The sequence below is a fragment of the Penicillium rubens genome (genome assembly GCF_028828025.1).
Source record: "Penicillium rubens strain IBT 27055 chromosome Unknown utg000003l_segment0_segment0, whole genome shotgun sequence".
Taxonomy (NCBI): Eukaryota; Fungi; Ascomycota; class Eurotiomycetes; order Eurotiales; family Aspergillaceae; genus Penicillium; species Penicillium rubens.
In genome coordinates this window covers 4,048,473-4,073,992 of record NW_026890601.1, presented here as the reverse complement: position 1 = coordinate 4,073,992, position 25,520 = coordinate 4,048,473, and the positions used below count along the sequence as shown (strand labels likewise).

The 25,520-nt window shown below is 50.7% G+C and overlaps 11 protein-coding genes across 11 annotated transcripts; 4 read left to right on the top strand and 7 right to left on the bottom strand.

The window, feature by feature from the left end:
• Window positions 1–456: 456 nt before the first annotated feature.
• On the top strand, window positions 457–2,424 carry N7525_007761 (uncharacterized protein; the record flags this gene model as incomplete). The annotated part of the gene is made up of 1 exon (XM_002568171.1): window positions 457–2,424. One exon carries the CDS (start codon window positions 457–459, stop codon window positions 2,422–2,424), a length of 1,968 nt encoding a protein of 655 aa, XP_002568217.1.
• Window positions 2,425–6,492: 4,068 nt separating this feature from the next.
• On the bottom strand, window positions 6,493–9,051 carry somA (putative cAMP-dependent protein kinase pathway protein (Som1); the record flags this gene model as incomplete). The annotated part of the gene is made up of 5 exons (XM_002568169.1): window positions 6,493–6,663; window positions 6,723–6,983; window positions 7,040–8,285; window positions 8,365–8,513; window positions 8,572–9,051. 5 exons carry the CDS (start codon window positions 9,049–9,051, stop codon window positions 6,493–6,495), a joined length of 2,307 nt encoding a protein of 768 aa, XP_002568215.1.
• A 310-nt stretch (window positions 9,052–9,361) lies between these two features.
• Window positions 9,362–10,386, bottom strand: N7525_007759 (uncharacterized protein; the record flags this gene model as incomplete). The annotated part of the gene is made up of 4 exons (XM_061214193.1): window positions 9,362–9,416; window positions 9,762–9,896; window positions 10,026–10,215; window positions 10,281–10,386. 3 exons carry the CDS (start codon window positions 10,384–10,386, stop codon window positions 9,809–9,811), a joined length of 384 nt encoding a protein of 127 aa, XP_061068624.1. The 3' UTR covers window positions 9,362–9,416; window positions 9,762–9,808.
• A 416-nt stretch (window positions 10,387–10,802) lies between these two features.
• On the bottom strand, window positions 10,803–11,533 carry N7525_007758 (TRAPP complex core subunit BET3; the record flags this gene model as incomplete). Its single annotated transcript, XM_002568168.2, has 3 exons — window positions 10,803–10,922; window positions 10,995–11,186; window positions 11,246–11,533. 3 exons carry the CDS (start codon window positions 11,531–11,533, stop codon window positions 10,803–10,805), a joined length of 600 nt encoding a protein of 199 aa, XP_002568214.2.
• A 642-nt stretch (window positions 11,534–12,175) lies between these two features.
• N7525_007757 (WD40 repeat domain-containing protein) lies at window positions 12,176–13,497 on the top strand (the record flags this gene model as incomplete). The annotated part of the gene is made up of 4 exons (XM_061214192.1): window positions 12,176–12,313; window positions 12,385–12,568; window positions 12,635–13,390; window positions 13,445–13,497. 4 exons carry the CDS (start codon window positions 12,176–12,178, stop codon window positions 13,495–13,497), a joined length of 1,131 nt encoding a protein of 376 aa, XP_061068623.1.
• A 983-nt stretch (window positions 13,498–14,480) lies between these two features.
• Window positions 14,481–19,338, top strand: N7525_007756 (glycoside hydrolase family 47 protein; the record flags this gene model as incomplete). Its single annotated transcript, XM_002568165.2, has 5 exons — window positions 14,481–14,658; window positions 15,641–15,767; window positions 15,835–16,196; window positions 16,288–16,829; window positions 17,116–19,338. 5 exons carry the CDS (start codon window positions 14,481–14,483, stop codon window positions 19,336–19,338), a joined length of 3,432 nt encoding a protein of 1,143 aa, XP_002568211.2.
• Window positions 19,339–19,544: 206 nt separating this feature from the next.
• On the bottom strand, window positions 19,545–20,540 carry N7525_007755 (sugar phosphate isomerase/epimerase family protein; the record flags this gene model as incomplete). The annotated part of the gene is made up of 1 exon (XM_002568163.2): window positions 19,545–20,540. One exon carries the CDS (start codon window positions 20,538–20,540, stop codon window positions 19,545–19,547), a length of 996 nt encoding a protein of 331 aa, XP_002568209.2.
• Window positions 20,541–20,965: 425 nt separating this feature from the next.
• Window positions 20,966–21,911, bottom strand: N7525_007754 (uncharacterized protein; the record flags this gene model as incomplete). Its single annotated transcript, XM_061214191.1, has 2 exons — window positions 20,966–21,444; window positions 21,551–21,911. 2 exons carry the CDS (start codon window positions 21,909–21,911, stop codon window positions 20,966–20,968), a joined length of 840 nt encoding a protein of 279 aa, XP_061068622.1.
• Window positions 21,912–23,595: 1,684 nt separating this feature from the next.
• N7525_007753 (gamma-glutamylcyclotransferase family protein) lies at window positions 23,596–24,306 on the top strand (the record flags this gene model as incomplete). The annotated part of the gene is made up of 1 exon (XM_002568161.1): window positions 23,596–24,306. One exon carries the CDS (start codon window positions 23,596–23,598, stop codon window positions 24,304–24,306), a length of 711 nt encoding a protein of 236 aa, XP_002568207.1.
• A 164-nt stretch (window positions 24,307–24,470) lies between these two features.
• N7525_007752 (uncharacterized protein) lies at window positions 24,471–24,653 on the bottom strand (the record flags this gene model as incomplete). Its single annotated transcript, XM_061214190.1, has 1 exon — window positions 24,471–24,653. One exon carries the CDS (start codon window positions 24,651–24,653, stop codon window positions 24,471–24,473), a length of 183 nt encoding a protein of 60 aa, XP_061068621.1.
• Window positions 24,654–24,717: 64 nt separating this feature from the next.
• N7525_007751 (adenine phosphoribosyltransferase APT1) lies at window positions 24,718–25,380 on the bottom strand (the record flags this gene model as incomplete). Its single annotated transcript, XM_002568160.1, has 2 exons — window positions 24,718–24,863; window positions 24,918–25,380. 2 exons carry the CDS (start codon window positions 25,378–25,380, stop codon window positions 24,718–24,720), a joined length of 609 nt encoding a protein of 202 aa, XP_002568206.1.
• Between the last annotated feature and the right edge of the window lie 140 nt (window positions 25,381–25,520).

Here is a 25,520-nt window from a genome sequence, read left to right as displayed (position 1 = left end):
ATACTAATACGACTCCACTACATGTATTGGTCTATGCATGCAATGCCCATACTATTACTGCCTATTCAAACATGGTAGAGGGATGTCCATCCCCATTGCATGTCCACCGCCGTTGAATGTCTGGCTGGACATGGCCGCCATGGAATGTCTGACAGGGGACACGGTGTGGCATAAGGCAGTTGGAGCCTCGTGCCTTCTTGACCACCCTGCCAACCAAACCGCCTTCTCATCTGCCTGGTTGGCATGGCTGGCACGTGCAAATGCTTCGTTTCCTTTTCTTCGTCCCTGTCTCTCTTCCTCTTCTTTCTTCTTTCTTCTTTTCCTTCTCTTCCCTGCTTCGTCCATCTTTCTGCACTGCCCCCAGGTTCGTGCATCTTTGTTCTCCGCGTCTTAGGAGTCTGCTTCAGAAACATCCATTCTTACTCTTATTTGCTCCCTTGTTCGTATCTGGACAAAATGTCTGATAACGAGCAAGCCTTTCCTGGCATGGGCACGCCTCCCAGCTCGCCTATTCCCCCTCCCAACCCGGCTGGACCTCCTGGCCTGGGTACACCCCCCAGCTCTCCTGTTGCTCAATCCGCCAACCCTCCTGCTGCCCCTGCTGGCCAGCAGCCTGTCGCAACCGGGGCCCTTTCTGCTCCAAACATCCAGGGACCAGTTGTTCAGTCCGCCAACCATGCTGCCCCTGCTGGCCAGCAGCCTGTCGCAACCGGGGCCCTTTCTGCTCCAAACATCCAGGGACCAGTTGTTCAGTCCGCCAACCATGCTGCCCCTGCTGGCCAGCAGCCTGTCGCAACCGGGGCCCTGTCTGCTGCAAACATCCAGGCACCTGTTGCACCTGTTGCTCTTACTGATCGACAGGCTGGAGAGTCCATGTCCATTCCTCTCCCAGTCACTCAGCTACCTGTGCGACCTGTTCTTGGTCCAGCTCACCACCATGATGAATTGAACACCCCTTCGCCATTGACATTGGCCTCGGATTTGCCATCTATGTCCCAGAACAGCGAGAACAGCGCCTCGATTCATACCCAGTCCATGGCTGGCACCCATGTTGCGAGTGGTCAGGGAGCTGCTCCTGCGCAGCGAATTTGGCGACTTGGCGAGCTGGCTCCTCTGGTTTGGGTTCCTCCGCCCACCAGCCCTCCACCTGGGCTGTCCACCGAAACCAGTCATGACCAGGGCCAGCAGCGCACTGTCCGAGCTATAATCCCTGGATTGATGACCACCCAGGGCTGTCCGCCTGGTACCGTAACTTTTGCTTCGACCCAGCCGCCAGATGGCGCGGGTTCTGCGCATGTCACTGCTTTTGGCGCTCCGTTTGTTACTCACGGACCGCCTGGTCTTGAATACGTTCAACCTCCTGCTGCTCCGTCGGTCCCCCGTTGGCAGATGTCGGACAATAATCCTGTTGGAGGCTTCGCTTCTGCTGGCATGCCCAATGGCCACCAATACCCGCCCCCTCCAGGCCTGCAAGTCCATACTAGTTCTATTGGAGGCTTCGCTTCTGCTGGTATGCCCAATGGCCACCAATACCCGCCCCCTCCGGGGCTGCAAGTCCACGCTACTGCTGTTGGAGGCTTCGCTTCTGCTGGTATGCCCAATGGCCACCAATACCCGCCCCCTCCCGGACTGCAAGTCCACGCTACTGCTGTTGGAGGCTTCCCTATTGATGGTGCGCGACAACCCGCTGTTCGCCAGTTTTCTGTCACCCCTCCGTGGCGCCGTGATAATGCTGGAAGGCTTCCCTCTGGTGGTATTCAGGAGCCTCATGCTCAACAATATCCTGCTCCTCCCAATGAAACCATTACTACTGTTGGTACGCAGCAACCCGCTGTTCGCCAGTTTTCTGTCACCCCTCCGTGGCGCCGTGATAATGCTGGAAGGTTTCCCTCTGGTGGTATTCAGCAGCCCCACGCCCAGCAATATTCTGCTCGTCCGCAACAACTGAACACCAGTTCGACTGGAGGCCTTCCTGCCACTAGCAGCCCACAGCCCGCTGCCCGCCAATTCTCTGTCACCCCTCCCTGGCGCCGTCGCCAGGTCATGCCTGCTCGCCAGCAGATTAACGATGACAATCTGCAGCACCCCAGACCCGTCAGACCCGCCCTTCGGCTCGCTGGCGCTTTGACACCTCAGAATTCTGAGCGTGCGTCTCTGAAGCGCACATACCGGCCCAAGCCAAACAGCCGCGCAGACAAGGACAAGGACGCCGGTCAGGGATCCGCGGGACCAAGCACCGGCCCTCGTCCGAAGAGGGCCCGCCGTGCTGCACCTCGTTCTGACGCCACTGTTGTGGCCCGAGCCCCGTTGCTGCCTGCTTCAATCCCTGCCACCAATGCAAACACCGCCAGCCAAGAGCAAAACGCGGCTGCCGCAGAAGAGCCCACTGTGAATACCGATGGTTCTTGCGTAGAGGAGATGTAAGGATTGTGCTGCTTTGAATGCCCGGTGGAGATGGCAGTCGAGACGATGAAATGATAACAGAACCTGTATTGAGTATGAACCAAATGAAATGTCTTTGATTAAGTAGTTTTCTTGTAGTCTTTTCTTTATACCCCGTACATGTTAGTCTACTGGCCCATCATCCACCATACCATCCATAGTGGATTTTGTAGCATAAAGGACATAAGTAATTGGATTGAGAGGCTCTGGTGTATTTGGCATGTGCAAAGGAACTCTCTCGGGACGCGTACTTGGCCACACGAGGGAAATATCTCGACAAATATATATAAAAAGATGATTGAGAAGACGCCTCGAAAGAGTCCTCGAAAGATATCTCGAAAGACCACCAAAAAGACCACCAAAATAGACACCCAAGGACGTAGAATCGATCATATTGTCACATTTACGATGAATCACTTTCCAGGGGATTTTCCAAAGTATTGACTGTGACAAGAGCAAAGGACAGACTCTGACTGTGTAGCACTGCAGGGGACTTAAGACTACATATGTACCAAGTTCACCTAGGACTTTCGAACTTCCTGCAGGAGTTGTGGACCATTCTGGCAATTCAACACATGTATCATAGTACTTTTAGGGAATTGATATACGGACCCCCTGCCTGAAAATTAAGTCACCGCTTTCCTAATCGGGTGCGACACTAGATTCTGCCATACTTTCTGCCGTTTTCTGCCATTTTTTCTGCCACCACTACAGGAATTCTAGTTTACATAGTAAAAAGGCATGCATTTTGATCAGGAAAAATCGTACATTTCTATCGAATTAAGCACTGGTGGACTTAGTACTAAGCCTTGGTGTACTCGATATATTGATATTCATCCTTTTCACCCTCGAGGCGCGTGTTTTTGGCCCCTTTCACGTCCACATTCACGTCTTACGACTCGGTGCTAGGTCCGGGTGCTGGGTATAGCGCTGGGTCTATGTGCCGGGTCTATGTGCTGTGTCTAGTACTGGGTCTGGTATATAGTGCTGGGTATAGTGCTGGATATAGTGCTGGGTCTGTATAGTGTGGGTCTGGGTGCTGATAAAAGTGACTTATTTTTACTATGTGTTTGCATACAAATTTTAGGTATCTGCTGTCTCCTACAGTGTTAGGGGGTAGTTTGACCCGGAGGCGGTGAGGAGGCGGTAGGGCTGATATAGGTGTCGAGGTAAAAGCGGTACCCAATACGGAAGGCGGTACTGAATTTTCAGGCAGGGGCATACGTATAGTTATCAATTCCCTACTTTTATTGATATTTGTATATTTGCACTTTCAATATGACAAATTCTACAGGTTTGCAGAACTTTGCAGCTGAAACTTGTAGAGTTGAGGTTTGGAAGAACTTCAACCTTTCGAGGCATCCAAAGTCCCACTGTGAAGGCAACAAAAGGCTATCAATAAACTAGTTACAGAGTCTCTACGAAAGAAGTCAAATGAGGAAAATATGATCGATTCATACTATCTAGAGCCGGGGGGCTGTCCCCAGCGAAAAGGTTCAAAGATTCAAGAGACATAAGGTAAGTCTCCGTCGCGAGATTCAAAATGAATCAAGCTTTTGAAAATGCCCTCAGAGTTCTCTTCATGGGACAAACCAGAGTGCTGTCTCTGGTGAAAAAGTTCCAAAGATTTGGGTTTTGTGGCGTCATGGCCACAAGGAATTCGTTAGAATCCTTGCTCCGTGTATATCCTCCGCCTCCCATCTCGTAGAACGATGGTCACCCCGGTGGGCGCCTCCTTGTCATAACCCCGCGGTGGGCGACCGTCCTATATCCTAACCCTGTACCTGCCTCGGAGTGATGTCGATCGGATTGCTCTAGGTCGAAGTGCGGTCGGCGGTCGGTCGGAGTCCTCCTCCTCTGGGACGAGGCCGCGCCGGGTCTCAGATAGCCCATCCTTCACTTCCGCAAAGACGTGATACGCTTGCGCGCAATCAGACGCCAGTACCCCTGTTATCCTCTGGGTCGATACCACAGTGGGTCTCAGAGCCCATCACGCACCTCTTCTAGGACGATACCACACAGTGGTCTCAGTCAAAGGATGCCCTCAGAATCCTCTTCACTGGGCACCCAGGGAAGATACCATAGTGGGAGTCTCCAGGACAGGAACCTCTGAGTGAACATGTGACCTGGAGAGTTGTCCCAAGAGCTTCTCTCGTACCCTGTTTCCAACCAAAGGCCAGAAGACCGAGACAGTGTACCTTGTGAGCAAAAGTGTCAGCCAGTCGTCATCTCATGTGCAGAATGGACGTACCGTAGATATCCCAGATGCACTGTCGATTTTCATGCGAGCGGAACAGTATTTCATGGTAGAAGGGAAGAATGGGAGAGACAGCAAGGTAACAAACAAAGAGTATTCTTCGCGGGCTAGATGGAAAGATGGACGGAGACGGGGATAGGGACAGGGACAGAGGATGGGACGGGGACAGAGGATGGGACGGGGACAGAGGATGGGACGGGGACAGAGGATGGGACAGGGGATGAGAGATGAGAGATGGGGATGGAAATGGATGGGAGGATGAAGGATAGAGGATAGAGGATAGAGGGCTGGGGACTGGGGACTGGGGACTGGGGATGGATGGATGGATGGATGGAAGAAGGAGGAGGGCATACAGAATGCAGGGTACAGAAGAGGATGGGGGGACGTGGGATGGAAGGAGAGGAAGAAGAGAGGATGAAGAGAGGATGAAGAGAGGATGAAGAGAGGATGAAGAGAGGATGAAGAGGGAAGATGAAAAGGAAGAGAAGAAAGAAAAAGAGAGGAATTTATATGTGAAGCCTGGGACTTCCCAATTAGGGAAAGTAGCAGGGCCAGTATCAACATGACATACGTGTCTTAGGTGTCTTAGGTGATTTGCATGTGTTTGCGTGAAAAGACTTAATAGAGGTAAACTCGTGGGACAGGCTGTGAATCCGACTCCGAATTGGGATACGGCCACTGAATTGACTTACTCTGTCACCATCAGCCCTAGAGACTGTCTACTAGTAGAGACTACAGACTAGAGAGAGATTTAATAATGGAGGAACCTGTCCATAGATGAATTCAGATCCATATTTTGAGACCAGAAAATAACATGAAGCGCATAACCATAACGACATCGTAACTCCTGGAATCTGCTAGGGGAATATCCAAATCCAATATCAACCCGGTCACATCCCATCAATACACCAACTCCAACAGTCACCAAACAAGTAGAGTCGCGAGATTCCTGATTCTTTTGAGTTGATTCCTTTTTGATGTCCCATTTCCCCTTGTAGTCACTCCTGTGTCCGGTTGCAGTGATGACACGGGCTGGTTGGGGGGATATCCGGGTCTGATCCGAGAGTACAGGCAAAGTGTAGAGAGAAGAAAAAGAGAAAAGAAAGAGGAGGAAACCACAGGCTCTATGCCTGGCGGAGAAGTAGAGGGGTGGAAAGAGTCCACTACCAGCGACACTGGTAGTGAAAGACAAAATGAAATGAAAAAAAACGGCCGGCATTCGTTGGAAGATTGTTCGAGATAGATCAAAAGAGGGAAGAAGATGAGTGACAAAGAAAAGAAAAGAAAAGAAAAAGAAAAGAACAGCAAATCGTTGGAAATGAAAGGATAAGAGTGCACTGGATCAGCCATAGGCAACTGGACTTCATACTGAGAGGTATCAACGTCGCCCATACAGGCAAGGCAAAGCAAGGAATTAAGTAACCACATCCACAAGTAATAATAGTAATAATAGAAAGAAAGGAAGAGAAGCCAAGAAAACTCGTAGGTCACAGTGCACTAATCTCGAATACAGAAGAGCCCCGTCCAAGCAGTCCCTTGGTATCGGTTGGAGGATGCTGGCTTCCTAGGACGAGCAAGGGGAGGGGACAGGAGAGGATGCGATGAACAAGGTACACCCAACGCCAATCTCACAACAGCACATGCGCAGAAACACACATATCCAGATAAATTGGGAGAGAAGAAAACAGAACAGGTCGAGTATCCGCGAAAACGCACTAGAGCAATTATCAAATGTACAAACAAGGGTATATCGGAGGTGAAGCACCTGAAGGACCGTCAAGACTTTTACACGTTCACAGGCTGTCACCGGCACCTGTCTCAACACCATCACCCGAATAGGATATGCTGGGATCAAACCCAAATCCAGTGGCATCGGCATCCGTGTTGAGGAATGTGTCAAAGTCAAAGTTCTCCAGAATGTCTGGATTTTCCAGTGCGCTGAAGTCAAGGTTGAATGCGGAAGCCTTTGATAAGAGTCAGTAAATGCATACTAGTAGGAGACATAGAGGTGGAAAGAACATACATCAGGAATGCTGAGGTCAGTGAAGGATTGCTGTTGGTCAGGGGGCGGCTGCACCATGGTCTGGGGAGCAGGTGCCGAGGTAGGTTGTGCCGGTTGAGCTGGCCCGTTCACCCCATTCGCCCCATTCTTAGGATTGAACGAGTTAGGGTGCTGCGGCGTGACAGGAGTCGATGGGGTCGGTGGCTCTGCGGCTTCCGTGGATGGAGTCGCGCCTGCGGCCGCACTGGCAGCAGCAGCGGCAGCTTGCTTCTTGTTGGGTCGCTTGAATTCAAGTTAGCGGATACAAAGATCACAACACCATTTGGGGGTATACGAACCTTGCGGGTGTCCTTAGTTTCCTTCTTGCCCTTTGGTGCAGCCTTGGTAGCCTGTTGGGGCGTTGGTGGCGCGTTACCAGCAGTCTGAGGTGACGCCGGTTGGCCACGACCAGCGTTAGGACCCGTGATAGGTGGCGCCGAAGGCGGAGGCATCGCGCTTCGTTCCTGCGGGGTTCCAGCCTGGGGCTGGTTCGCAGGTGAATGCTGCGGAGGCATCTGGGGTTGCCCTGGCTGCCATTGTCCACTAGGCATACGCTGGCCGGCATTGGCTGGAATCGGCTGCCCCATTTGAGCTCCAGTGAAGGCAGGGTTAGAACTAGGAGGTCGCATATTCGATCCTGGGAAGAACTGAGCCGCCATGTCTGGGGGCATCGGAGCACCGTTGAGGTTCATGGACCCAGGTGATCCACGCTGGGACATGTCGCCGGCGCTTGGCGACCCGGGAAGTCCAGTCGGAGGCATCTTAGGCGTGCCTCGTTTCATTTGGTCGCTAGGATTGGGGGACGTTCCCGCCCTGCTACCCGGGGAAGTGCCTGGCGGCAAAACTCCCTGGCCGGGCATCGGGGGCTGGCCGTCAGCGCGGGCCATGCTATCCTGCTCTTGACGAGCCATCATCAAGCGCCGCTTATTCTGCTGTTCAAGCAGCATAAGCTGCATCTGATAATCTTGAAGAGCATGGTTACCATGCTGACTGCCAGGTGTCTGCAAATTACCGGGTCGGACCTGGGCGAGTTGACCGTTTGCACCGTAGTACTCAGGACCACCGGCCATAGGATACATTCCTTGGCCATCCGGCATCGGTACCAGATCCGCCTGATTTGCCATAACACCGGGATTCATCATGCCACCATTCGGGATACCCTGGGAATTCGATGCTGAGCGAGAGTGATGAAGGGCCAAGTTTTGAGCATATACCTGCATATTCTTCTGTTGCGCAGCTTGTCCCTGGAACTGCTGGAATTGCGCCGGAGTCATTCCCCTCTGCATTCCATTCTGCATCATTATAGCCTGCGGGTTGGGCTGTCCAGGCATTCCTTGTCCCTGTCCGCGACCATTCGGTGCCAGCTGCTGTCCGTTGACAGCGCCTTCAAGACGTGGGCGTTTCGACGGCGAGGGAGCGTTGTCGGCCGACGCTGGTGACTGTGGCCGATGTCCAGCCATTTCCATATCCGGGTCCCGCTGCATTTGCTGCATCATCTGCAGTTGCTGGTTCTTTTGGTATTGCGCCAATTGTTGTTGTTGTGAGCTAGAAAAAAATCCGATCAGCACGTCCACCCCCAACTCAACACTCCGCATGGGGAAGAATATATCCAGATAGAGCATACAGTCCAGTGGTGTTGTTCTGCAGCACTGTTTTCTGCAGGTTAGGAGGCACCATGCCATTCTGTCTCCGGAGCTGGTTCATCTGGCCTGGCATCATGGGCTGCTGCCTCATGAATTGATTGTGCTGTTGTTCTCGCAGACGCATGAAGTTCTAAAGTTCAGGATTAGTCCATGATCGACATCCTCGATACAGACGATTATTCACACACCTGGTTGTGCTGAAGGTACTGCCTGATATCATTGCTGTTTCCCTTCTTGCGTTGAGCCCAGAAGAACTCCCAGAAAAGGCTGAACCAATCGAGGAGGAATGAGGAGGCGCTCTCGCTGGGAAGATTTGGACGAGGGAGATCATCTGGAATCTTGATCTTCTCACCATCCTTCCCATCGGTCATCATAGCATCAGGGTCCATGCCATTGACGTCCCCATCACGCCGATTTCCGGGACTCGTCTTGGGGTTGTTGTCGGTATTGAGTTTGATGGATTCATCTTGCAAGAGAGCGCGGGCGCAGTCATGGTACCCACGCTTCAAAAAGTAATCATAGATATACGTGTTGAGGTTGTTGATCATGACGTCGGGGTTGTTCATAGTACCGTCGTTACGAGAAGCCGTGGATCCGTTGTTGATCATAGGAACTCCACCCACGGGGCCTCCAGCCCCGGGGTTCATCCCGACATTCATTTGGTTCATGGTGGCGAACGGTGGAACTGCAGCCACCCTTGCCTGTGGTATCGTGAGATTTTCAAATCGGATATATGAAGTTTCCGACGCGCGACCTCCGTCTCAGGCTATCAAGCCTAACGCGGGGTGATAGAAGCGACGCGTGGGAATGGATGCGGAGGCAAAGCGGTCAGCGCTTTCGAAGGAATATCGAAGGCTCGCAAGGCCGATCAAAGCGTGTAGTAACAGCGCGAATCAAACGATTATATGATCGCAAAATACGAGGGCGTTCAGGATAACCAGAGGCGCCTTCTTCCGGAGAAACCACGCGACGGGGTAGAAACGAGAGGATGGAGGCTCGGGAGGCGCAGACGAAGTATGCTAGGTGTCTCTGACTGGTCTGATTGGTGAGCGCTTGCCAGAGGATGAAACGCTTCAGATGACCAAGTGTAGGAGCAAGTGCGTAATCTATATGGGGGTGGGCGACGACGGAGGTACAAGGAGGCGGAAAAAGCGCACAAGTGAGGTGGTTGGTATGGGGGGCGGCGCCAGACACCCGATCGGGCAGAATCGCGGACAGGAGAACACCAAGCCCGTGTACAAAGAAAGAGAAAACCAAAGAACAAGAACCCGGGAAAAAGGGAACAAATTAAGAATATAAAAGGGGAGTCTAAGAGATGTGGATCTCACAGTGGGAAGAGAAGGACGGATTCAGTGAGAGAGAGCCGGGGGGGACGTACATTGACAGGCGCTGCGCTCTGCGGGAGAATCGCTTGTTCGGAGCGGATCAACCTAGTCGGAGGTCGGGGCTGGGGATGGCGCTGTCAAGCGTATTTCTGGGAATGCACCGATCTGATAACCATTGAATTTGCGGTCTGCGACGAAAAAGAAAAAGGAGTTAGCGACTTAGCGAAAAAGAAATAGAAGATATATAAGTGGAAATATGGTGGTTTGAACAGATTGAGAGAAGGAAAAGAGGTAAAGTCAGAAGGGTGATATGATACCTGATGGGCCCTGCGATGGATCCCAGCGGGAGTCTAAAAGTAGGGTAAGCCACTATTTCACGACCACCACGAAGGTTGAATATACCAAAGATCAAGCGATCTAGGGGATTTGAACAAATTGAGAGAAGAATCAAAGTGGAAAAATCCTGCCTAGGTAGTTGAGAAAAGATGGAAAGGAGGGAAATTCGATCTGTAAAGAGTTGAGGGGCGGAGATAGTGGTACAGAACCGGTATGGCGTTGTGTTTATGACATACAGTACTTGACAAATACATTAACTCGGATGTTCCGTTGACCGCTATTTAGGTGCCCCCGGGTAATTATATGTACTTGACCGAACTGCAGGTTCACCCTACAATACATGTCTGGTCATGACCATACAGATCAAGCTCCTGAGCGGCAGATTCGCCGAGGGATCTACACATATAAAAAGGAAAAAAAGGGAGATCATGCGATTTTCTATGGATCACGACTTCAACCGACTTCACAACCACCACACACCTTGCCCTATCCCCAGTTTCTCCAGTCTCTAGATCTGAAGTTAAAATCAATTCTTATAATGTATCGACCTATGCCAGTGATAAATCGCGTGGTTTAGCGCAAGGATACATCACAAAGCCTAATTGGTTAAAAGACAGGTGTACAAATAGAGTGATTATCGGAAGCAATAATGACCAGTAAGGGCAAAAAGACCCCATCCCCCTAAAAATGTAACCAATGAGGAACCCCAAAACGCCCATTCTTCAAATAGTGTAAATGCACAAGATATCGCAGGGTCATTACTCTTCCTCCGGTGGCATTTCATCCTCGATGTATCGTACGAGGGAGACCCGCATCTCCGTGGTATCATCTCCGCGAAGCACGTCACTGACAAAGTGTGCCTCGATCTGCATTTGAACCTAAAAGTCGGGTCAGCGATCGGACCCAGAACAAGGGAACCCACCCAATTGACCGGGGTGCTAGTAGCTTACCATCTCCAAGGATCCTCGGAGGACGCCACACAAAATATTGGAGAACCATAGCTCATCCTGAGCCCGCCCATCATCCGGAAGCTCCACAAAGTCCGCCAAAGGGTTGTCTTCAAAGATAAGGGAGAACTGGGTGTTGTCACTCGTCCAGTTCGTGACTGTAGGCGTGACGTTCAGGAAGATCTTAAAGCCAACCTGTTCAGATTGTCAGTCACCATAGCTTTTTTATCTTCAGATCCTAAAATGATTCCCACCTTCGCGATCATATCAGCTGTCTCCCGGAAGTTGGCGCATCGGCCGACACCCGACTTGGCCAGGAAGTCTTCAATGAGTCGCATTCCGATATTGTACCCCATTTTGTCCAACTGCTTGTTGACATCCTGGTAGTTGCTATCGTAGTCTTGGCATAATTGTGCGACGATTGTTCCGTAGGTTAATGTGACCAGCTCCGCGTTGACTTTATCGACTCTTGTTCTGCGCTTGTGAAGAAAGCCGATTAGTTCGGGTTCGAGGACGGAGATACAGCGCAATCCATTGGTCATGGCATCTTGGTCCCAGTAAGCGGGCACTGGGGCTTACTGACTTCCATATTCTATTCGAATGCCGTTGATTAATAGAAAGTCCACTGGATTGATTCTTGGGAGTCAACCTACTCTTCTCCTATTCTTGAGGTTTTCGTTGACGACATCTTTGCGAATAAGCTCTGATAGCTGATAGCTCTGTTGTTGGTAAAATAGGAAAACGAACAGTGTCCAGACAAGCACAGGTAAATGTGACAGGCAACTGTTGATCAGGGTGATTGTGGGGAGTGATTGTTGGAGTTGCTGATTGTACACAATCCATACGGCGCGGGATACCGACCATGCTAGACTTTGCTTTGATTGGATTATTTACTCGCCGACTTTCTCTCCGCCTTCTGAATGATATGGGTGGCACTTGGTGAGTGGGGTAAATCACTGTGTTATTTTCTGCCAGACAAAAATATCCCAATATTGATCAAGTCTCCATGGCCGTTCTAGTCCGCCGGACGCAGTCCGCTCACCGCCGAGCCCAGGTGGGATTATCGTTCTTCCCGCAGCTTCTCGCCCAGAACTTTTGCTCTCCACTACTTTCGCCCTAAGTCGCGATTGGTCACCAACCAATTCTTTTACCTCCCCAAATTCACCGAGGTGCTTGCTGTTACAATGTCTGGTGAAAAGCGCCCTGCTCCAGAGGGCTTTGGGACCTCGCACCAGCTCGTGGTCAAGCGGAATAAGGCCGCCGAAAACGCAGGAACCGAGCTTGTGAAGGGCTCCTCGCAAAATGGAGCGCTCATTCAATCTGTATGCGCGGACTTTGCCCTCGAAGCTCAAAGGGCCTTGGCAGAATATAACCAGCTAATTCGAGTCTACAGGTTCCTCGCACAAGTGGTTTGGATGCTCCTATCATGGAGCTCACGGGTAAGACACTGTCGCCAATCCGTCACTATACACGCGCTAATAGAAGGAACCTACAAGGCCACTCTGGTGAAGTATTTGCAGTTCGATTCGACCCTACCGCTCAACATATTGCATCCGGAGCGATGGATCGTTCCATCTGTATGTTTCATCTTTATCCGGGAACGCAGCCGCCGACTATGATACTGATCGAGACTTCTTGAATAGTACTGTGGAATACATATGGACAATGCGAAAACTATGGCCAATTGACAGGTCACCGAGGAGCTGTGTTGGATCTTCAGTGGTCACGCGATTCGCGGGCATTGTTCTCAGCATCCGCAGACATGACCCTCGGAAGTTGGGATGTCGAGAATGGGGAACGAGTACGCCGTCACGTGGGCCATGAAGAGATCATCAACTGTCTCGATATCAGCAAAAGAGGACAGGAGCTTCTAATCAGTGGTAGTGATGATGGGTCCATCGGCATCTGGGATCCTCGGCAAAAGGATGCTCTGGACTACCTCCAGACTGAACTCCCTATCACCGCAGTGGCATTGTCCGAAGCGGGTAATGAGATCTACAGTGGAGGCATTGACAACACAATCCACACCTGGGATATTCGGAAGAAGGCCATAGTCTACTCGATGACTGGACACACAGATACCATCACATCGCTACAAATCTCGCCTGACTCACAGACTTTGCTGTCGAACTCTCACGACTCTACTGTCCGCACATGGGACATTCGTCCCTTCGCCCCTACCAACCGGCAGGTGAAGACCTACGATGGTGCTCCTGTCGGACTGGAGAAGAACCTCATTCGTGCCAGCTGGGACCCCAAGGGCGAGAAGATTGCTGCAGGCAGTGGTGATCGAAGCGTGGTTGTTTGGGAGGCCAAGACTGGTAAATTGCTGTACAAACTTCCCGGTCATAAGGGCACTGTCAACGACGTCCGCTTCTCTCCCAATGATGAGCCGATCAGTGAGTATATACCCTGTTTGCAAGCTAAACCCACGATTTCTAACATGGTCACAGTTGTTTCTTGTTCCTCCGATCGGAATCTGATACTTGGAGAGCTGGGCAAATAAGCATACATGATAGGTATTAATGTTTTAATGAAGATCAGCGGGCGTCCAAATTCATTTTTTCAAACATGCCATGCGCATCCGTTCCCGATCTGGACACTTGTGCTATCACGTCAGAGAGCATCGTCTGGCTTCCAGAGGTCGTGACTTGCCCTGCTATGCATCCGGATATATGAATTGTACAATAAGAATAAATTTCAAAGTAATCCTGCTCTTGGATATATCTGGCTATCTACAAGAAGAGTCTTATGCATCCGTACTAGGCTGACTAGGGATGATGTAGGAGTTGGACAATCTATATCCAAATCAAAATAATATTGCAGACCGGCGGACTAAGTCGTTTCCAATACTCCAATATCTTCTCCGATATTCTTTTAGATGCCTGGATAATTGGTAAACTGTAGAGTCACCTATTCGGCGTGACCTCAACCCTAAATAGAATAAAGCTTTAACTTCCACCTTTCTACGTCAACTAATGATGTCCTTTCTGGCCCCGTTGATCGGCTTCAAGGTCTATTGCTTTTGGCGCGGTTGGTCTGCTGGCCGGCAACAAAAGTCATGAAAACGAGTCCAATGCTACATACTTACGTCCCCCCAACTATAGCAAATGTGCGCATTGCTTCTCTCCAGATTTCTCGCATTCCTTCAATTTCCACTCCCTACTGAATTTTGTCCTTCAAGCCTTTGCACCACACCCCAAGAATCCAATCAGAGCCAGAGAAAGTGCACACACTGCATGATCTGCAGCATAGCCTTAAAGGTGCTCTTGGACTCCAGTGAGAATCTAGCTTTTCTTCCTTCCGCCCACCAATCTGGATAAGGTGTAAATATATACATACGTAGTATGTAGGTCATGTACCTTCCTAACTAGGTAAGACATGAAGTATTCAACTTCCGAGAAACTGTACTCTTGACATCTTCCTTCACCCTTTTTTTCTTTTCTTTTTCCTTTCTTCCACCTCAAACCGTCTCTCCAATATTGCAAAATGTCCGTTCCATGGTATGCTCCTGGAGACCCTTCCTACTGTCAGGTGAAGGCCATCGCCGGCAACACCGTCGTGTACCACCAGCTCTCCTTCGTCGAATATGTCGAGCCAGAATCCAGAAAGTGGCACGTTCGGGCTGATCGGTTTGCTATCACCTGCTTGGGAGTTTCTCTCATCGGTGAGTCTTACGTCGAATACTACAACCTACGCGAGTTACCTAGGTACTTAAGAGCTTCGTTGCTAACCTCAGTAACGCAGATATCTGGAATCCCCACTTCCCCAGCGCTCTTCACTATACCCTGCTTGTTCTCCAATTTCTTATGCTATGCCTACAACTTTACTGCACAGCCAAAACGCTTTTGGCATTCGGCCATGAGTGCAGGGCTTCGAAGGGCCCTAGTTATCATATCTTCGCTGGACCAGCTTACACGGACCCTCTGTCACCAAACTGTGACCTGGGATCGGACAATTCTGTCGAAGCCCACATCTCTGGGCAAACAGAGAAGGTCTCTTTTAGTGAATAGGGGAATTGTTAGTTGTGAGAAACCCCATGTTTTTCATGCATCTTCCGTCACTGATACATGAGCGTACAGTTCGGTCTCAGCTGTTTGGGTACTAAAGGAAACATACCTAGGTATATCTGTTCTTGAGGCGTCTGATTGCATTCGTCTCTACATGTGTCTATATGGCTTGGGCGAGTCGGATTCCCTGGTCCCTGGAGACAGCAAAAATGATGGTTTCGAAGTGGCTTGTCATGATATCGCTTTTTAATTCCAAGTGTACTTGCTGAGTGTCGCCTCGTCGATATATAGTGTATCTGTAACAGTAGGATAGCCCTTGAAGTCTATATATACATACATATGGAGTAAAATGTTCAAAACCAACAGAAAATAAAAAAAGAAAAACCAACATTCTAGTAATTTTATAAATATCCCAACCTTCTAGTTATAAGTTGTACAGACGTGTATAGTAAGGAGATGATGCAATAAGCGGGCAAAAAGAAAAGATATTCCCCAGAGGCTTATCTGGCCGAATCCCCCCCCCCAACTTCCCACTCCACAACAAGCCGAGGGTGATCGCCCCCATTAAAGCCTCTTTGGAAAGGGCGCTTAAACAAAGAAGAAGGCAATCTGACGCCCCATGACCCCTACGGCACTCAGATCTGCTTGAAGCGCACGCGTCGGGGGTGATGTTCAACCTCCGCGCCGCCTGCATGGTGGTTTGGGCCATCTTGTTATGGCTCACCGTTGTTCATGGCATGCGAGACAGCCAAGTCAAAGAACTAAGGTATACCTACCCTCAGCCATCTTCAAGTGCCATCCAAATCAACTGATCCACCCCTGTCCTCTTGCAGACAAGAAACTGAGCGCATGTTCTTCCATGGCTTCGAGAACTACCTTCAATACGCGTTTCCCGAAGACGAATTACGCGCCCTAACATGCGGCCCTCTTGTTCGCGACGAGAAGAACCCGGAGAACAACGATGTGCTAGGGAATTATTCTCTGACGTTGATTGACAGCTTGTCGACGCTGGCCATCCTATCCTCAAGCCCGGACAGTGGCGAGCGAGCCTTGGCGCATTTCCAGGATGGTGTCGAGGGCTTTGTTAGGCTGTATGGCGATGGCTCGGACGGCCCTGCTGGTCAGGGTGAGAGGTCGAGGGGATTTGATCTGGATAGCAAAGTACAATTGTTTGAAACTGTGATTCGGGGTCTGGGTATGCGTTCTTCTCCTTCAGGACTTATCGATCTGTCCCTGCTCGATTTCCGGCTACTATGTCCTACTGCTAACGTCTACGGGTATTGCAGGTGGATTACTCAGTGCCCATCTTTTCGCCATCGGCGAGCTACCCATCACCGGTTACAAGCCATCAGAACGGGAAGCTGCCTTCGCCAGTGCATGGGATAAACGTATGTTTACAAAAAGTGATCATGGTATTCGATGGAGCAGTGGCTTTGTATATGATGGCCAACTGCTTCGACTTGCTGTGGATCTGGCCCAGCGTTTGCTTCCTGCATTCTACACAGAGACTGGCCTTCCCTACCCTCGGGTCAACCTGCGCCACGGGATCCCATTCTATGAGAATGCGCCTTTAAATACCCATGTCCGAAGTACCGAGGGCAAACGAAAATCCAAAAATGCGGAGACTGAGCCCGCTGAAACTTGTAGCGCCGGTGCAGGCAGTCTAGTTCTTGAGCTGACCGTCTTGAGTCGACTCACCGGTGACGGGCGGTACGAGGACTTGGGAAAGAGGGCATTTTGGGCAGTCTGGAACCGTCGGAGTGACATTGGACTACTTGGATTTGGCATTGATGTCGAGTCCGGGAAATGGGTGGGACCATGGGCCGGGGTAAGCAGGTTCCTTTCTACAGGTAATTACAGCGGGGCCCTTCTTGGAAGGGCTCTCGCTCCCACGCGTTCGTCTGCCTCGGCTGTTGAGAGGTGATCTAGAGGTGTTCAGGGAGTCCCTTAGACGGTACATGACGGTAAACCGTACTGCGCAGTGGGTCAGAGCTTCCCTCTAGATCACCTCTCAACAGCCGAGGCAGACGAACGCGTGGGAGCGAGAGCCCTTCCAAGAAGGACCCCGCTGTAATTAGCCGACGAATGCAGAAACATATACTAATCGTCAGTAGATTGGCGCGGGCATTGACAGTTTCTACGAGTATGCCGTCAAAGCTTACGTTCTCCTGTCCGAGGGCGAGCGTCTGCCTTTCAACTCCGACAGTCCTTGGGCAGCATTGGACTCGTACTATGCTCCTCTGTCGGACTACCAGCATACCGCTGAGGCCTTCCGACAAGTTTGGGAAGAATCGCATACCGCGATCAATCGCCACCTATTCCGAGGGGAAGGTTATCAACATCCCCACCTTATTGTAGGCGATGTGATTACCGGTGCCACGCGAGCTTTCTGGATCGATAGCCTGAGCGCTTTCTATCCGGGAGTTCTTGCTCTGGATGGAAAGGTGGATGAAGCTATCCAGATTCATCTGCTAACTACCGCCATCTGGACACGCTACTCGGGAATCCCTGAGCGATGGAACGTGGCTACTGGTGACATCGACAACGGTATGCCGTGGTACGGAGGTCGGCCCGAGTTCATCGAGTCCAACTACTACATTTACCGGGCGACTCAAGATCCTTGGTATCTGCATGTCGGAGAGATGGTTCTCAGCGACCTCAAGCGGCGTTGCTGGACCAAGTGTGGCTGGGCTGGTATTCGGAATGTTCTGACTGGCGAACTCATTGACCGGATGGAGAGCTTCTTCATTGGGGAGACTGCCAAATACCTATATCTGCTGTTTGACCAGGACCATCCATTGAACAAGGTCGATGCCCCTTGGGTTTTCAACACCGAAGGCCATCCTCTCATCATACCGAGAAAATCGGCCTCCGCGCCTCACCAGCTGCAAAACCCAACTCAGGGCCAGGACATCGCCGAGGGAGTATGCCAAATTATTCCCTCTCCATTCTTCGGCGTGTCCTCCACTGCATCCCGAACAGACATCTTCCATGCTGCCAACTTGGCACGCCTGGATCTGATGCCTGATCGAGGAGTGGCGGCAGGTCCTATTTTGGAAAACTCGCCTGGACATCAAAGTGTCTTTGTGTCTGACCTCTCATCACCAACCAATTACACATTCTACCCGTGGACGTTGCCGCCTCAGCTGGTCCCGTTCAACGCCACCAGCGCGCCTATGGCTGTTCGGCCCACGCTCGACATCTCATTCCCATCGCTGCCAGGCGGCGTAAACATGGGCCCTGGAGCGCTGGAACGTGTCCGAGACGGGGTACTGGTGAAAACAATTGGAGGACTCCGGTTGAGTATGGTTCAAGATGTACGGTTAGATATTCCGACGCTCACGACTGGGGAGGAGGAAGACGGGTACCGGGTGCAGGTGATCAACAATGTGCCCTTGGGCAAAGATGAGAAGGTATATCTCTCTCGCCAAATCACCTTTGATGTCGTCGATCCATATGATCCGAATTTCACCCGTGTTCGCGACAATGCCATGCTTGACCTCGTCATTGACGTTCTCCCAGAGCCCTCTCGCCGACGCAATGATTCGGCTCATCCACGAGATGAAACACCTCAACCAGAGAGTCCACACCCGCCAGAGCCCCGCCTCGGAGGCCACAGCCCCGCCTCTTCGGTCGACGATGCCGCAATTGTTGACTCCCCGGACTCAACCGTAAGGGCCATGTTATCGTCTCTGATGCACTCGGTGTCATCTTTGCTTCACAATGAACGGACCGAACCTGCTCCACTCAGGCTGAGTCTCCCAGCTGCTATCGCTACAGGCATTGGAGCCAGCCCGCTTCCGGATATTGAAGATGCAGTTACCATGTCCTTGCTAGGCAGCCCATCCACAGACCGCCTGTCGTGGTCAAGCATATACTTCGCGGACGAGCTCTGCGACGAGCGAATTCTTCGGGAGGTTGCCCATAACCACGAAGTCCTTGTAATTAAACGTGGTGGCTGCACTTTCTCGGAAAAGCTACGCAACATTCCGGCATACCGACCAACACGATCCGCGCTGAAGCTGGTTGTCGTTGTCTCATATGACGACATGCCACCACACGACTTCGGCGAGCAGAAGAAAGAGTCAACGAGTCAACCCGGGTCTCGCTCTGCCCTCGCTGCTGTCCGCGCCGAGTCCACTCTCATCCGTCCACACCTCGACGAAGCCCAAATGACCGCCAGCGGCATTCCACGAAATTACCTCATTAGCATGGTAATGGTCGGCGGCGGAGATGAAACATATGAACTCCTACGCCATGCAAGCGGCATCGGGGTCAAAAGAAGATATAGCATGCGCTCTCGCGGCGTCCCAATCACGAATTTACACATTGTTTGAATATTCAACAGATATACTATACCCTTTTGGAAGACTCTCGGATCATTTGTGGCGTGCTTGTTTTATGTTTTGCAGATGTGCATAGTTTTAGACTTGAATATAGTCAAAACCCCAGCCCTCAGAGAATCGAACTGGATGCATTGATGATAATATCCATCTACCCTCTAGCATATTCCAATATACACCCGTCGACTTAATGCATCGAGTCAAATCCTCGACTTGCTCTCCATCCCAATCTGAACCTTCCTCCAAGCCTCAACCCCCCTCTTGGCCGCCGTCTCAGGACTAACCCTCCCATCTCTCATATTCCGGTCAAAAACCTCCATAGAAACCCACCCCGTAAACCCAGCTTCAACAATCCACGCCCGAGCAATCTCCACTACAGGCAAATACGCCCCATACTCAACCTCCAAAGGAAAAGGCCTCGCATGCTTCGACCAAGTAAACTCCTTCGCCTCACCAGGCAAAGCCCACGGATGCGCCAACGAATAAAGCGGCTGAAACCGCTCCGCATCAGAAAGCTGCACATAGAAGATCTTCTCCCGCGGACAATCCCGCACAAACCTCCTCAGCGAATCCCGCAGCTTCGTCTCCGCGTCCATCTGCACTCCCGTCGGAGAAGCATTGTCCCCCCACAAACGCGTCCCTTCATGGAAGGTATCCAGACACAGTCCGAAATTCGGACGGTTGACCCGTTGCACGATTGACAAGGCGCTTTCCCAGGTTGAGCAGTTTGTTCCCCAGGAGAGCGGTTCGTAGGCAATTGATACTACCGGATTGTTGGAGCTGGCTAAGTCGGCTAGCTGCTGGAGGTCTGATATGATTGTCTTTTCATCGCGGGTGCAGTCCGCTGTGAAGATTGATGGGACTTGTAGGTATGGTGCATATAGCAGACGGGCGAGTTCGAGCCAGTGCTGCGCGAGAGCGAGTCTTTCTTTTAGCGGGGTTGTTGAGCCTTCGTAGTTTTCGAAGGGGGCTAGGGAGAGGACTTGGAGGTTTGTTTCCAGGCAGAGGGTGTGGATTCTTTCAGCTGCCGTATGGATGGGGATGTTTTGGGCTTTGCTGTATGTGAGGAGGTCGTTGTAGACTATCTCGATTCCTGCGATGCCGGCTTGGGCTGCGGCGCGGATTTTGTGGTCGAGAGTGTGACCTGGGTATTGACTTAGGGAGATGCTGGCTATTGCTAGTTTATTGCGTGCCATTTTGAGGGGTTGTCTTTTGATATTGAATATTCAATCGTTCACTTGCTTTGGGAGACTTGATATATCGAATTAGGGCGGGATTTGGTTTCCGAATGTGGACGATTCACGAATAGACAACCCCGCAATTGGCTATCGAGTTATTTCAGGCCGTCCTCTGTAGGTGCATCTATCGGTCATTAATCACCGAAGAGTGTGGAGTTGTTGGTCATCACCTTGCAAGGGTTGTAGACTTGGGAGTATAAGACCGAGGTACTTAAGCTCTCAGGTAAAGATATAATCTAAGACTTTCACTAAGCTCGCAGATAGCAATAGACTCAATAGACATATAACGTAGCTAGCATATATTAAACATGGCCACAGATTCATTGTTATCCAGCAAGTCCCGTGAATATATCAATCTCACACATCCACTCAAAGAGCCAAGCTCAACCGCGGTCATTTCGATTGACCTTCCATCCGCGCTTATCCCATGTCTTACGACCCAGATCCCTCTCAGTCACGACCTTGAACATATGACGCTTTGTCGCCGTTGGGAATGCTTTTTCCCCCCATGCAGAGTAATCCAATCCCGCTTCTATGAAGAATTGCTTGATCCACCTGTTAGTCTCCTTGTGTGGACAGATACCACTCAACACACCCGCTAACCCCTCCGGAAAGTCGAAAGTGTAGGTATTGCGGACTCGGATAGACTCATAGTCATCCTTATAGAATTCCGTTTTGATTGCAGCTTGTGCGTAAGGGTGACTGGTGACTTTACAATAATGCGAGAGCTTCATCCATTGGCTATCATGAATGAAATCTTCCGGAAACAGAGTTTTGCTATCTTCAAGAGAAGATAGTATATCCAACAGAAGTTGCCGCTCGTTGAACGCGATGCTGAGGCAAGGGCAGATGTCGACTAAACCTGCGAAAGGCAAGCAGTCATGAAGTATTAGCGCACTTGTTGCAACAGCTCCCTTTTTTGGAGTGTCTAGAGGGTTTGAAGGACGCGCGTGGGTGTAGGTTCATACACACCACGCAGCATTTCCAGCGTTCGTTTTCGAGTTGCCGTAGGAGCTGGATTCGAGGTCTTTTTCCAAGCTCGGCATTGCGGTATATTGGTAGACGCTTTTCACTTGGGATTAGGAGCTTTGCATGGTCTGGGTCTCGTGTCTTGAGGAATGAGACAAAGTGGTCGTAGAGGTATTTGCAGGTCAGTGCAAAGTAGAGCTGCTCTAGCACGGGGAGTTGCTCGTAAATAAGGTCTAATATCTCTGCTGGGATCTGCCCGTTGGGAAGCTTTGAGGTCTTGGGTTGAGACAATCGGGACACTCGGGACACCGGCCTCTTTTCTTTTCTATGTGCTGACCGAAATATTGAGTAAAGTGTCATGTTGTGAAAATTGTCGAAGGCAAGTCCTACACCGTGGAGGTTGATGCTGGTTCTATCACGTCCACGTGTCGTAATGCAATATGGGCATCTGGAACCTTGAAGGGCTACGTACCCCCGTGACATTACTGCATTCGCAAGTTAAACTCGTCGTATCCCAAATACCTATGAGCTCCGAGCTACAGGACAAAGGGCTCTGTCCTTTCTGGAATGAACGTTGTATTCTCTCCTTTCCCCCATACAAATTTCACTCCAGCTTTATGAAGAATCAATCGAGCCATTTTCTAGTGTTATTATGTGGACAGATAAGACGTAACTTGCATCCATGGATGGAGTATGTATTTACCTCCCGCATTTAAAATTAGTTCTTCCGGTGTCTATAGGTGCCAGCCATGTCTGTGACCAACTATGCCCTACCTTTCTCCAACTAATTCTTGATTGGCTCGGGGAATCGAGCAATTAACATATGGCATCCACCGTTCATACCCAAGTGAGGCTGTACTCCATACGGAGTACACATGCATCAATTGGCGTGGACTGTCACCAACATCCCTGCCCTTTTTCTAGTCGGAGTGGCTCGTGTCTCACATCCAGGCACGGCCCAATCTCGCTCATGCCTCGAAGCTGCTATCAGCTATGTAGGTATGCTGTAGTTTCGTTTATTGTCCATTCGCAAACGTCAAATGATGTAGACACCATTGTTATACAGACCTTGATTCTCTGAGATTCCTTTCTCCGGACACTATGACAACCATACTAGATCACATTATCCACCTAGCCTCAATGCATTAGCTGTGTCGCTAGTACGATGAGCATCCCTGCACTTCTTGCATTTTCGCTATTACAGCCGTTGGTAATAGCGTCTTCGGCTCGTTTGTTCTCGGGACGGTAAAATCGAGTATATTGCTATCAGATAAGTTTTCAGGGATTGTTTTTCTTAACAGCTTCGATATACCAAGGCCACGATATCTGCCTATAGAGGTTCGTTAACTCATTTCCTGGGGTGGATGAATTCTGGCCAGAGTGATTTCTTCGGAGAAACAAAAAAGAAGCAAATTTCAGTCTGGAAGGCTTGACTGAATGTTGGATGCCTTACGGTGGAGGCCAACGTATGTGCCCTGGTCGTCATTTTGCCAAGAGTGTAATCATCGGCGCGCTGGGATTGGTCTTGGAGTTATTTGAATGTGAGCTGGTCGATGTCCGACAAGCTGAACAGGTCAAGCCTGACCCAAAATGGGTGCCATATGGAACGTTACCTACCACCTACGAAGAAGGTGGACCGTGAGACTTCGAAGACGCGCAGGATGAGGTTGCAATAACGTATCCCGTTAGTAGTATAAAAAGAACGACTGTCTGGGAGACACAACCTTCTCTGGAACAGAAATACCTCTACTTGCTCGAAACTCTTTAGGAGCCGCTTTTTTAGGGGTTTCTCTGCCCAAGGGAACGGCTATACTATTCGAAGGAAAGAGCGTAGAGAGGATCGGACTTGATCCAAACCCTGTAGAACTGGCAATATCAACGGCGGGGTTCCAAGGTTACCTACATATATACATCCAGGGCTAGGTACCTACCTAGTCTGCTTACTTCTGACTCATTATCTTCTCTTTCTCTTCTCATCTCTTCCCTCCATCTCTTCCACAAGTCCACATTACACTCAACAATAACCAACTCACCACCAGAAACAATGCTCTCCAACACCAACCTCCAAGCAACAGAAAGACACACCCAACCCCCAATACCCACCCCGCTTATCACAAAACCACCCCAATACCCAAAATTCCTCTACTTCGCCTACGGATCCAATCTCTCCCCAACCCAAATGAAATCCCGCTGCCGCATAAACCCAGCTCACTCCGCCACCCCGCTAGCAATCGCAGCCCTCCCACGCTGGCGCTGGTTCATCTGTGAACCGGGCTACGCAAACGTCCTCCCACCACTCGGTCTGCACGTCGCGAATCAAGACTCCGAAACCGCGCGTAAGATTCCCGTTTCCGGGTCCGAGGACGCGGTCTACGGCGTTCTTTATCAGATGGATATTGGCGATGAGATGATTCTGGATGGCTATGAGGGTGTTGATGGGAATGCTGCTGAAGCGGGGGCTGGGGATGGTGTGCCTGTTTCTGTTAGGCCCCGGGTGCAAGGTTATGGATCTTATAATAAGTGGTTTGTTGAGGCGGATGTTGTGAAGTGGTTGGATGGGGAGGGGGTTAGGGCGGGGCTTGAGAATGAGGGGAAGGTGCCGGTTTTGGTTTATGTTGATGAGAACTGCGTTGGAATGTCGAAACCGAAGTTTGAGTATATTGCAAGGATGAATCGGGCTATTCGGGAGTCTGTGGGTTTGGGGGTTCCTGTGGGATGGGTGGAGGGAGTTATGAGGAAGTTCATTCCTGAATAGTTGTAGAACACTAGATTTAGTTTGGGATAGATAAGACACACGCTTTTAGAATTATATCATTGTTCAATTGCTAGAAAGTTACTCTATTGAAATGAGAAAATCTCATTATCCAGTCTATGCACATATCGAGTTGTATTGATAAAGCTATTTGTCTATATTGGGTATTATCCGGCGGGCAGCTCTGCGCCGGCTGTGGCGGGTGCCGTCGACCAGCGAAACAAGGCTCCAGACTCGACGTTCGAGTAGATCGTTTGATGGGGCGGCCCGGAAGAAGCGGGTGACAGACGCTCACCGCAAGATCGGGAGTGGCCGGGCTTTTGTCGGGCTTTTAAAAAGGTTGGAGTCATGATAATCGGCAGTTGAGATCGTCGCAGAAAGAAATGATTTTTTTTTTCGAAGCGGTGTGTATAATTAAGCCTGGCCAGACAGGAGAGTGTACACCGGCGCGGGGAGGTTGTCGCGTCCGTGAAGGAACTCTAGTTCGAGGAGGAAGATGAAACCAAGGAGTTCGCCGCCCATCTTCTGGATCAGCTCACCACCAGCCTTGGCAGAGCCACCTAAAAATAGTATATTAGTATCAAGTACATATGTACCGGGTTCTTATCACATACCGGTAGCAATAATGTCATCAATGACGAGGACCTTCTGGCCGGGCTTGATGGAATCGGCCTGCATCTGGAAGAAATCCTGACCATACTCCTTCTGGTAGCCCTGGGTTTCACAGGGACCGGGGAGCTTGCCCTGCTTGCGCACGGGGACGAAGCTGGCACCCAGACGCAGCGCCAGGCTGGGTCCCATAAGGAAGCCACGGGCCTCGAGGCCAACAATGACATCGGGCTTCTGGCCGTAGTTGGTGAGGACGTGAAGTTCCAGGGAGCGGATCAGGGCCTCATGCAAAGAAGGATCGGCGAAAATAGGCAGGATATCCTCGAACAGAATTCCCGGAGAGGGGAAATCCGGGAACTGGCGCAGGGCGGCGCGCAGTCTTACCTTAAGACTGGCGAGTTCGGCGGCGCTGGTGGCATCGGAGGCGGGGAGTCCGACTTTGGAGGCATCTGGGGTAGTGGAGGACATTATGAGAGGAGGGAAGAGAGGAAGAGAAGGAGGGGAGGTTGGAAGTCAAAGGGTAAAAAAGGAAAAGACCAAAAATTCTTTGGAGGGGGAAAAAAAAAAAAAGGGAAATGGTAAAATTACAGATAAGCAGATAACTGTGC